General features: G+C 36.4%; 1 protein-coding gene across 2 annotated transcripts in view; it reads left to right on the forward strand.

The window, feature by feature from the left end:
* LOC106880499 (phosphatidylinositol 3,4,5-trisphosphate 5-phosphatase 2A) overlaps positions 1-12,418 on the forward strand; it is a 98,858-nt gene that overhangs the window by 29,467 nt on the left and 56,973 nt on the right. For both annotated transcript variants that reach the window (XM_014930474.2, XM_014930475.2), the window contains exon 2: positions 11,549-11,713. In XM_014930474.2, the coding sequence (XP_014785960.1) occupies positions 11,586-11,713 (128 nt within the window). In that variant the 5' untranslated portion in view covers positions 11,549-11,585. The remainder of the gene's footprint in view (positions 1-11,548; positions 11,714-12,418) is intronic.

Genomic DNA, 12,418 nt, shown 5'->3' on the forward strand with positions numbered 1-12,418 from the left:
TATACATCTATATGTATACATATACATCTCTCTCTCTCTCTTTCTCTCTCTCTCTGAAAGTATCTGTCATTACAGTATCGAAATGTGATTGTTTCAGTTAGAATAGTTTCATTTTTAAAGTGAAAGTATTTGACATGAGTGTTTTTGTTTCACTTTTGACACGTAATACTTAAATAGTGGAGGAGATATTATGTTGCTGTGGGCTCGAACTCTGCAAGAAGTTAAAATTTTTTTTGACTAAAACACAACTGGAACCCTAAGTAAGGCATGTGTAAAATTTGAATGAAATTGGTTGCGTAGTTCTCGAGTTTTAGGGATTCACACAGACAGACAGACACACATTCTCATTTTTATATATATATATATATACATGTAGTGAGTTCAAACAAGAAAAACGACCAAAAAACAACAACGTGAGGACGTGATACAGATATTGTGTTACTGGACACTCAGGAAAGGAAAGAATATATATATATGAATGTGTGCTTATGTTTCTAGAGATCATGTGATGGTTGTAAATGAGCATCAGGTGATGTTGCTTGTTTCTAATTTTCCTTGGAAAGTATATCTCGCTTTTGGTGAAATAATACTTTGCTTGAAAATAGCAACAAGAAGGGGATCCAGCTGTAGAAAAACTGCCTCAGCAACAGATTCTGCTTGCCCTATGATGATGACGATGATGCTAATACATATATCTTTTTCCTTTATTACCACCGCCTTAGCGAAGGTAAAGGTATTGTTTTCAGTTGTGTTTGTTTGTTCGTGGAATCTGAAGAACCGCTGGATGGATTCGGATGAAACTTTCAGGGATGTTTGGCCTTGTGACTGGCATGAACTGATTAGATTTTGGGATCGATCTGGTCCCGGATAAGGATTCTGGATTGTTTGTTATATTTACATTACATGAAGTATTACAATCTTACGTTGACTTTCAAGTCTTTCTCTGATTTTCTCCCTTGAAAGCATGCTTATGGTCTCCACGTAAGTTATGCCGGCACTCCTGTTTCCACAGTTTTATTTTCATTTTTCTATTATTGATTTTACTCACGTCTCTATCTTAGTGGAAGTTAATGAATAAAGAAAACAAACAGCAGCAAAATCGTTCAGAAATTACATAACACTGACATATTCAGTAACAAAAATAAATTTAATTTATCCTTGACAATTTTTAGTTTCACCAATTTTGAATATATCACACTTGTTTAAAACCTCTTGCCTACTTGACAATTGCATTTCTAGTTCTGCCTTGAAGGAAGCTTTACTTCTTGGACTCATGTTTTTGTATGCAACAATGTTGTTAAACATCTGTTAACAGCACCATATGCAGCTCCTTTCCATTTTCTTCCAAGCACGGATACATTTTTCTCTATAGACCTTAATGGTCGTAAAGACACTATATCAATGAATAGACTAAAAAAGGCCTTCATAGGAAAAACTGTCTCTGTTCCCACTGCAGATGACACACACACAGCATTACAAACATGGCCTGCACACCCACCTTCATATTCTATGACTATCATTTGGCTAGATCAGGTACCAGACAAAGATTCTGGATTATTTTTCCCACATTTTTACTTAATTTTTGAGTGTGGTAATGTTTATTTTTAGTAACCTCATTTGTGAGAGCAGTCAAGTTTATTTCAGATATCCTCATTTCAAAAATCATCTCTGACTAATTGTTGAGAGAACGTTGGTGTTGCCTTGGCAAAGGTTTGCACTCTCTAAGTGCTCTTGTTTTCTTTGTGTTCTGGCCAAAGGTGGTCATGCTGGGCCACCACCACTTTCATCACCTTTCCAATGGCAATTCTTATGTGGTTGGTTTTTAATGAATAAGGGAGTTTGATGTTGCTGCCCTTGTTTGAGTTTCTTGCCATAATATAAATTCACCTGGGATCCTGGGCTGTAGATGATCGAGGTGCTTCTTGAAAACATCTACTTGCATTCCATGTAGATCCTTCAGAATTTTCAATGAAATAAACAGGTATGATCCCTTGAAACCCAAGCTGTTGCAGTATCTGGTCCTTACTCTAGATGGGGTGGTTGGGACCTTTGGCACTGTGCAATGATGTCCTGTTCAGGAATTGATATGATTCTCGATGCCAAAGTTTTGTTTCAGTCTTTCCAAGATCTTCCATATGTATATCAATGCATCTTCACACAGAAGAGTAGTCATAATTCTTTCAGCCTCTCCTAGTAGTTCAACTGTCTCATGGAAACAATTTTCTTGGTGTAGTACCATTGAATTGCTTCAGATTCCACTGTTAATTTGATACTGTGGGATGATCATAGTTGAACATTGTAGTCGAGATGGCTGGCATCAAATGTCCTTCATAGGACTAGAATAGTTTTCTGGTTACTTGTTCTAAAAATTCTGAGTCCTGGCCTTTTGCCCACACATTGCTACCATCTTGATGACATGTACATAAACAAAGCATCATTGTTCATATCAATCCCCATATCTCATACTAACTCTGAGATTGCCATTCCTTCTGGACCAAAATATCTTTGTCGCAGTGTGTTGATTCTCTGTAGCAGGTGCTGACTACTTTTTTCTATCTAAAGGGATATTTTACCCAATTTTCTAAAGCTGTTTCCACAGCTATTCCCCTGCATTTGAGATTTTCTTCATTTCTAAAAATAGATATATAAAATATGTGTGTATGTATGTATGAATATATGTGTGTATGTATGTATGAATATATGTATGTATGTATGTATGTGTATAATGAATGTGCATGGCTAAATAGTTAAGGTATTCATCTCACAAAGTAAGGTCATGAACTCAATACTTGGTGGAGCATTGTGTTCTTGAGAAAGACACTTTATCTCATGCTGCTCCAGTCCATAGTTGGCGAAAACCAGTTGTACTTGTAATTCAAAGGGCCAACCTTCTCACATTATATCACATTGAATCTCCCTGAGAACTACTTTAAGGGTATGCAAGTCTGTGGAATGCTCAGCCAGTTGCATGTTAATTTCCTGAGTGGTGCAGTTCTATTGATAGGATCAACTAGAACCCTTGTCGTAACTGATGGAGTACCAGTTTTATATGCGTATGTGTGTGTGAGAGAGAGAGAGAGATACAGAATTCAATTGTCTGTAGTGGGTGCTGGCCACTTTCCTTTGTCTAAAAAGGTATATTTTCTAATTTTCTCATGCTGTTTTTACAGCTATTCTCCTGCATTCGAAATTTTCTTCATTTTGAAAAGTTTTGCAGGTATATATGTTTCTACCTGCTTTTTGAAGCCTGCATTACACCATAATATATGGTTGTTGTTTTTTATTTTGTTTTTCAAATTTTTATTTCCTTTTCAGTGCATGCTCTCTTAATTACTCTTAATACACCTATTTTTTCTGAAAATCTTTACTCTCTGTATCTAATGTGGCTTGTGGATAAAACATATCTTGACCTACTTGGTGCTTGTGGATAAAACATATCTTGACCTACTTGGTGCTTGTGGATAAAACATCTTGACCTATTTGGTGCTTGTCTGACTACTAAGTCTAGTATTGTGCTTTTCCATTTAAAACTTTAAGGGTTACTTTAGGTTTAAATGATAACAGATTGTATTGCCATATCATATTTTACAACTCCTCCTGCTACCTTCTGCTCTAAACCCCCACCCCCATCTAAATTATACTTAGAATAAGACTATCAAACACCAAATTCATCAGTTCACTTCCAAAATCCAGTGGTAACACCTTGAATAAAACTGCATGTTTATGTATGCCTTGGATTAACTAATGATACATTTGAACCCACAGGGTGCAACTGGTTGCCACATCTTAGGATATTTATGCAGTAGAAACACATGTTGGGTAGAGATTTAAAGTAAATGCATTGTATGTAATACTGTAATAAATAAGCTTTCGAGGATGTCTGATTCTCCATTCTTATTTTTAATGTTTTGAATATACGAATTGTGTGTGTGTGTGTGTGTGTTTATATATGTATATGTAAGTGTGTATAGATATATTTGTATATGTATCACCATCATTGTCATTTAACATCTATTTTCCATGCTTGCATGAGCTGGACAGTTTGACTGAAAACTGGTAAGCTGGGGAGCTGCACCAGGTTCCAATCTGATTAGGCATAGTTTCTACAGCTGGATGCCCCTCATCATGCCAACCACTCCAAGAGTATAGTGGGTGCTTTTTATGTGCCACCGGCATGGGTACCAGTTATGAAATACTGGCATCAGCCACAACTATGATCTCACTTGGCTTGACAAGTATTGTCAAGTACAGTATATTGCCAAAGGTCTCGGTCATTTGTCACTGCCTCTGAGCCCAAAGTTTGAAGGGTGCTTTTTATGTACCACCATCATGGGTGCCAGTTATGCAACACTGGCATTGGCCACAACTACAATTTCACTTGACTTGACAGATCTTATCAAGCACAGCATATCACCCAACATTCAAAGGGTGCTTATTACGTGCCACCAGCATGAGTACCAGTTACGCGACTCTGGCATCAGCTATGACTTCAATTTCACTTGGTTTGATGGGTCTTCTCAAGCATGACATATCACCAAAGATCTTGGTCACTTGTTATTACGTCTGTGAGGCACAACATTTGAAGATCATGATTCACCACCTTGTCCCATGTCTCCCTGGGTCTACCTCTTCCACAGGTTCCCTCTACAGTTAAAGATCAGCACTTCTTCACACAGCTGTCCTCATCCATATGTCATCCTATGACCATACCTGCGCAGTCATCTCTCTTGTGCATTACGTCTGATGCCTCTTATGCCCAACTTTTCTCCCAAGACACTTGCACTCTGTTGTACATGCACATTGACATTGCACATCCATCAAAACATACTAGCTTCATTTATTTCAAGCCTTCACATGTCTTCAGTGGTCACAGCCCATGTTTAACTGCTGTGCAGCATGCAGTGTGTGTATGGTACCCGTGACATTGAAGTATCTCTACTTTCTACATGTATTACATATTCATTATGGGTGATGTTTTATTTATGAAGATATATTCTCATATTTGTCTAAATGAAAGGCCCTTTGGATGTTTGGATAAAATATGAATATCAATTCGAGCCAACATGCCCCCCATCTTAGTCTTTGGCATGCTGATAGAGCACAAACAACTATTTCCCATCATTGTACTCTCGTCAGTGTTTGTTTAACCTCTCTACTAAGGTCCTAGAAGTGCCTCCAATGTATGCTGTGTTCCTGTCCTTACAAACCCCTTCTATGCACTTTATACTATAGGCTGCATTCTTTGTCCTACAGTTAATACTGGGGTTAAAGGTACATATCACACAGTTCCTACCAGTGCTTGTGCTATTGTTAAAGAGGTACGTCCTACATAATTGTAATCTGATGAACCTCCCTGGTTTCTCAACATTCTAAATGTTGAGTTTGTTGTCACTCAGAGCCTTCCTTAACCTACAGGCTAACTCTCAATGAAGTGTGACTTCTACAAACATCACTCCTTGATATTCATCAGCCTTGTACCATGTGTTTGCTTTGTCACAAATCCTCTGTGTACTGTTCAAGTGTTTACCTCAGTATCTATGGTGGATTCCACTGGCATTATTACTTATGGTATTATCAAATTTTTTTCTGCCCCCACCATGTATACTTGAATCCTGTCTCTCTGGTTACAACCCACAAACACACAAACAGGCAGTCACATAGGTATACACACACATGCATGCACACACATGCATTAACCTTTCGGTTATCCTCACCCTTACATCCTCTCCTAAACCACACACACCTACAAGCAACTATGTCTCAGACTTGCATGTGTATGTATTTATGTATATGTATATAAGTATATATAATACTTCTGTAAAAGCAAATCAATCAACAGACATTTGAAATGCCTTTTCTTTTCTCCACATCCTTCTCTGTTATTTCTCTCTCACTCTTTCTGTTTCTACATATTGGGTTATCCCATAAATAATGCGGTTTTTTATACTTCTTTTATTTTTCAAAATTAAGATAAATGAAATTCTTTTTTTAATCTAAAATATATTCTCCTTTATTTTCTACAATGCTCTTCCATCTATCTGGTAGACTTGCAAGGCCCCTCTTCCAAAATTCACTTGTCTGTGATGAAAAATACTCCTCCAGTACTGTTCTGACCTTGTCTGCAGAATTCATATTTTTTCCTTCCAAATGATTTTGAAGACTGCAGAATAAATGATAATCGGATGGGGCAATGTCTAGTGAATATAGTGGATGGAACATCATTTCCCTTTCAAACTGCTCCAGCCTTTGGAATGTCATCCTCGCTGTATGTGGCCCGCCATTATCCTGATGGAAGAACACCTTTCGTCTTGAAACCAATGATGGTCGTTTTTCTTCTAGCACTGACTTAAGTTACTCAAGCTGCTCGCAGTATATCTCCTTTGTTATCGTTTGGTTTGGGTTTAAAAGTTAAGTGGACTAAACCTTTCATATCCCACCAAACAGTTAACAACGCTTTACATAGGTGAAGACCTTCTTTAGCCTGGGGTGCCAGTGTTTCTCCTTTCCCTACCCACTGTCTTTGGCGCTTGGCATTTTTGTAGAGAACCCATTTCTCGCCACCAGTCACTATTCGGTCCAAAAAAAAATGTTCATTTGTGAGATGTGACAGCAAAGAAGAGCAAACATCCATTCTCTGCACACAATTTGACACAGGCAGTTTGTGAGGAACCCATTGACCCAATTTGCTGACTTTTTCGATGGCACACACATGTCAGTGAATAGTTGAATGACCAAATCCAAGCTTCACTGCTAGTTCCTCAACAGTTATGATGAAATATTGTTCCACTAGGGTATGCAGGACGTTCTTGTCAAGCTCTACAGTTCTTTCAGGATGAGGTTCGTCTTCTAGGCTGTAGTTTCTGGCTTGGAACTTTTGGAACCACTATTGACACTGGCTTATATTTATTGTCTGATCCCCATATACTGCATTAATATTCCTTGCACTTTCTGTTGCATTGTTGCCTTTATTGAACTCATAAAGCAAAATATGCTGAATATGCTCTTTTGTCACTTTCATTGTAGCTTTGAAAAAATAACTGTTAAAATCGAACTGCACTCTTCAAAACTTGCACTAAGAATAAAGACAACGTAAAATTACCACCTGCTTTTATAGCAAGTTGATGCAGATAGTTTCTCTCATCCCTCTCCAACTTTTAGTTCATGCAATTGAAAAATCCGCATTATTTATGAGATGACCCAATATATATATGTGTGTATATATAGGTATATGTATGAGTGTATATGCATATGATATATACATATCCTTCCAACTCTACTAGGCTTGTTCTGTACTTTGAGTATCTTTCTCTCTCCTCTGTGTGTGTGTGTGTGTGTGTGTGTGTGTGTGTGTGTGTGCACATGTAGATATATATCTATCCTTCCATCTCTAATCTCATAGGATTGCTTTGTCCTTCAAGTGTCTCTCTCATTACCTCTCCCTCCCTCTTCTCTCTCTCTCTCTCAACCTACTTGCACTCCCCCTTCACACACTACTCCCAATCTTCTCTCCTTTCTATCCCTTCATATTCACTAAATCTCCATTGAATGTAACTGGAAAATGCTTATACCTGGTATGTAGGCATTTTCCAGATGGAGGCGAGGGGCACAGGTATTATAGTATATACTATAGAGGCACCTTGAAGGTTACCTACTCTTATTGCAAAAACTTGCTTTGTTAGCTCATCAGCAGAATGTGAAAAGACTCAGAAGCAAATGAAAATTAACAAGAGCCTCTGCATAACTGCAATGACCCCCAACAACCTAATACCCATTTAATGGCATTTTCTTGGACAAAGGAATAGTGTGTGTATAGGGCTAAAATCCATATTCCCTTTATACAGAACTTATACCAAGGTAACAAAAAACCTGTTTCATGTTGAGATTTTACCCACAAAAGAATTCATGGACCTTGAATCTGTCTCACTTTTGAATTCCTTTCAAGGCCTCTGGTCAATTTTGGAAAGAGCATGCCCAACCAGATATGGCTTTTACTGTCATTCCATCTAATGTATGCTGTGTTTGAGTGGCATTAAACTGAAAATCTGTTATTATTTAACTGTTGCAAGCATTCTTTGAAGTTTTTGATTATATGCACTGCTATTCACATTTCTCATCTATTGTTGTTATTGTTATTTGGAACATGTTGAAACTCTCTTACACTTTTTCCAAACTCTTAATTTTTTTTTTTTTTTTTTTGTCATATTAGATCTTTATACAATTCAATAACTTTTGCATAACTTTTCTATTGCTCTCAGTTTATGTTTTACATAGGCCTATTACAAAAAGTATTATATAAGATCATTTCTTCTGTTTTGAATTCTTTTTCCATGCATTTTCTTATGCACTTCCTCACCATCTTAAATCATGTTTATTTGTTGACTTTGACTAGTTTTTGTGTCTGTGCATTTGTTTTCTTTTTATTAAACTCAACCAAAAATATGCTTTTCACTCACTACACCAGATTTCCCCACCAACCTCCTTCTCTGCACTTCTATTCACACATTCCTCTCACCATTCGTATGGTGTAGCTCTCTACTCTGTACACTCCTTCCTTACGTATATATATTTCTCTATCTGTTTCTTTAACCAAGGTCATGTATGTAGTATGTTTGTGTTGCATTTTATGCAGAACAGTGGAAACTTTATGTACACACATAATTTTAGGTTTCAGTCAGTCTCCCCTCCCTCGCTTTTCTTCTTTCTTCTTTTCCCTACAAAATTCTCTTTTACCCTCTCTTTCTCTGTCTCAATACCCTCCCTTTTGACAAATTTAATTATTTGCTCTTGTTTTCATCTTATTGTGACTTCACCTTATTTCATTCATTTGTTCATTAGTTTTATTTTTGCACTTGTTTTTCCATGCTAGCATTTACCCTTCCCTGTTTTATCAGTTACGGATATCTTAATCCACCTATCTTTAAAGCCACAAAGCCAGCAGATGACCTATTGACAGGGGAAATGACAGATGTACTGCCTGCAGCTGAGCAATTTGGGGGAAAGTGCTACTGTGAACAAACACACTGGCGCACATGTAGTTATATGTACAAATGGCTTCTTTCAGTTTGCATCTACCAAATCCACACACAAAACTTTGATTGACCCAAGGCTATTGTAGAAGACACTTGCCCAAGATGCTGTGCATTGTAACTGAACCCTAAACCACATGGTTGAGAAGTGCACTTCTGCACTACATAGACATAACTGTATTCCTCTGTTAAAACTACACGCATAATGGTCTTCTTTCAGTTTCGGTGTACCAAATCCTCTCAATGCTTTGTTTGGCCTAAAATCCTAGTAAAGGACACTTGCCCAAAATGCCTTACAGTGGGACTGAACCTGAAACCATATGGTTGCAAAGCAAATTTCTTCAACATATAATCTTGCCTCTGTTGGTCCAGTAGCCTGTTACTCTGGGATTTGCACAACACGCAGTACCTTCTACAGCCAAGTCAGACTGGATGGAAAGATACATCACACCATAACAATAGCAAAAACAGTGTGGAAAGAAAAATATGCATACAGATAGTAATTCAACAGCACCCCATCTTTACAGCAGTAAAAATAAATCATAAAAGTGGTGAAATTAATAAAAATAACAGCAGCAGTTGTAGTAGTAGTAGTAGTAGTAGTAGTAGTAGTAGTAGTAGTAGTAGTAGTAGTGAAACTCTTGAAACTAGAAAGCTATGATACAAATAGAAAAACATTACCCAGAAAGTGTATTCAAAGTACTGAGAGATTTCAAGATAGGATGTCATTTCATTGGCTAGAGAAAAGAGTGTTAAATTAAGAGGCTGGGTGTTTGAGACAAGCTGTTCAGGATCAAGCAATCTAGTGAAGTTTAGTGATGGTGTTGGTGCTTCATGAAGTCATAACTCCCTGCTAGGGAACTTGGCCTTAATGCTTGTAATAGAGCAAACTTCACTAAAGAGCAAGACAGTGATATTAAATTAGGTGGCATGATGTACTTCTCTGAAACAACTGCATTTTGAGAGTAATGTAGTGAAAAGTGGCCTGAAAGGAAAATAGACTGCATTAACAGAAGTGAACTGACAGTATCTTTTGAAAGTGTCATGTTGTTTGGTTGATTGTTTAACAATGGGGCATTGTTTTTTTGCAGGGTGGGGTATGTCGAACTATATTGTCTAATGTATTTTCTACCTTCCTTAAGACAGCAGAATTTCTTATTAAGGAGATTTGGCTGCTATTTGTAGCTGGTCAAGCAATACTCTAGAGATTACCTCAATTTATAGGTGTAATGTAGATTTGAATGCATTGAGATAGTAACTTGTTATCAGAGACATTGTTTTGTACATGTATCAAAATCTAGTAGCTATGTGAGGGGAAAAATGGTGGTAAGTGTAGAGATTTATAGTTAAAGTCTGCAAATTAGGTAGATTTGACATTAGGAAAAATTAATCTCCTTATATATGTAGGAATAAGATATACTTTTGAGTAAAACTCTTCAATATGTACTAGCATGGCATGCATTAAAGATATCTAAGAAAAATTCTAGTTGAAAATTTTAACTACAGATCAGTTTCCGTCATACTTGGCATTCTGCTTCATTTCACTTACATATACTGTTCACAGTGGCAAGGCAAATGTTCATGTTGAATTCGTTTTGTTATGTAGCCAAATAATAGATGCTTTGTCAAAGGATAGTTCTAAAGAGAAAGAAAATATTTTAAAAAGCCATGGATACTGATGGCAATTTTGAATTAAGTTCTTGAAATAACCAAAGTTCTTTCATACTACCAGGATATATAGACATAATGATCTCATGAGTGAGTTCTTATCAGAAATCTAACTTAATTGATTAAAAAGATCATATTACATTATTATATTGTATTAACCTGCTCACATTTGTAAATGCCATTTCATTAAAGATAGTGTCAGTATACTTAGATTAAATTTGTTATTGACTAAATACAGTTAAAAGACTTGCACTCAAGGTTACAAATACTATGACAAGTAACAAAGTAGATTAAACTGATTTGTAATTTAAATCTCTGATGTTTCTACTTAGAGAGAAATATCTATTACATTATAATGTGTCATCTTCAAGAATGTATATTTCATAATTTAAATATTCATTATACATGATTCATCATCATTGTTTAACATCCGCCTTCCATACTGGCATGGTACACAATTCCAGACATTAATGCCATCATGAAAAATGTACTTGAAAAATAATTTTCCAACATTTCTACTTAACATTCAAATGTCCATCATCCAGTTATATCTTGTTCCATTTTTTTCAATAAGTTTAATTGTTGCTTTGATTACTATCAGAAAAAGTTTTTAGACAGGTTGATGGAATGTGTGTAATCTATGATAGAAAACAGGATCCTGATACACACTTCAAAGTAATTTTTACTCTAACATCATCGACATCTAGAAATAGTTGGAAAACTATACTTTTCATATATTATACTGACTTGTTTTCATGAGTATTTTATAAATAGTTATGTATTCTGTACAGGAAAAAATAATGAACCTGTCTGCAGTTTTAAAATTTTCACTCAAACATTAAATTTTCTTTCAGATTTTAGAGGGGTAATAACCTCTTGGCAGGAGTCAAAATGGCTTTTCTTCATAAAGGCATATCTCGACTTCAAGCCGAAAAGCGTCTATTACAAAACAAAGAGGATGGAAGTTTTCTTATACGAGAAAGTGAGACTGTACCAGGAGCCTATGTGCTTTGTCTTCTGTAAGCATTTCATTTACATTACATTATTTTCTCATCCTTGATCCCTACTGATTGAAATGATTTTCTTGTCATCTATCTATACTATATATAAAACAGAGATGTGTGTGTAATCGCTTTTCACGTGAAATCGACTTAACCAAATGCTTCCATACTTGTAATGCATGAATAATTTGACCTCGGATAAATCTTAGGCTCTTCATTTGATTTTTTTAATTAAAAATAAATAATATTGCTTTATATTTAAGATTCACTTCTTTAAAAAGGTTCCTCAATGTCAACTTCCGGTATTGACGTAACAACCGCAAAAAGCTTCACTCTATTTTGTGTGTGAGTGTGTATGAGAGAGAGAGAGAGGGAGAGTAAATACTACATACACACCGCTCTCTTACTCTGTCTCACACACATACACACGCACACACACACCCCTTGACTCACTCACACTCTGTCTCTTACAAACACACACATACATAAATGTATACAAACATATTTACAAAGACACGTGTGTATGCGCGCGCGTGCGTGTTTGTAAGACACAGAGTGTGAGTGAGTCAAGGGCTGTGTTGTCATATGCATACATCCAAAAGTGTATGTATATTTATGCATGTACGTATACATGACAACAAACCTCTCTCTCTCACTCACAATCTGTCTCTTACAAACACACACATACATAAATGTATACAAACATATTTACAAAGACACACG

Source organism: Octopus bimaculoides, chromosome 4, assembly GCF_001194135.2.
Source record: "Octopus bimaculoides isolate UCB-OBI-ISO-001 chromosome 4, ASM119413v2, whole genome shotgun sequence".
Lineage (NCBI taxonomy): Eukaryota > Metazoa > Mollusca > Cephalopoda > Octopoda > Octopodidae > Octopus > Octopus bimaculoides.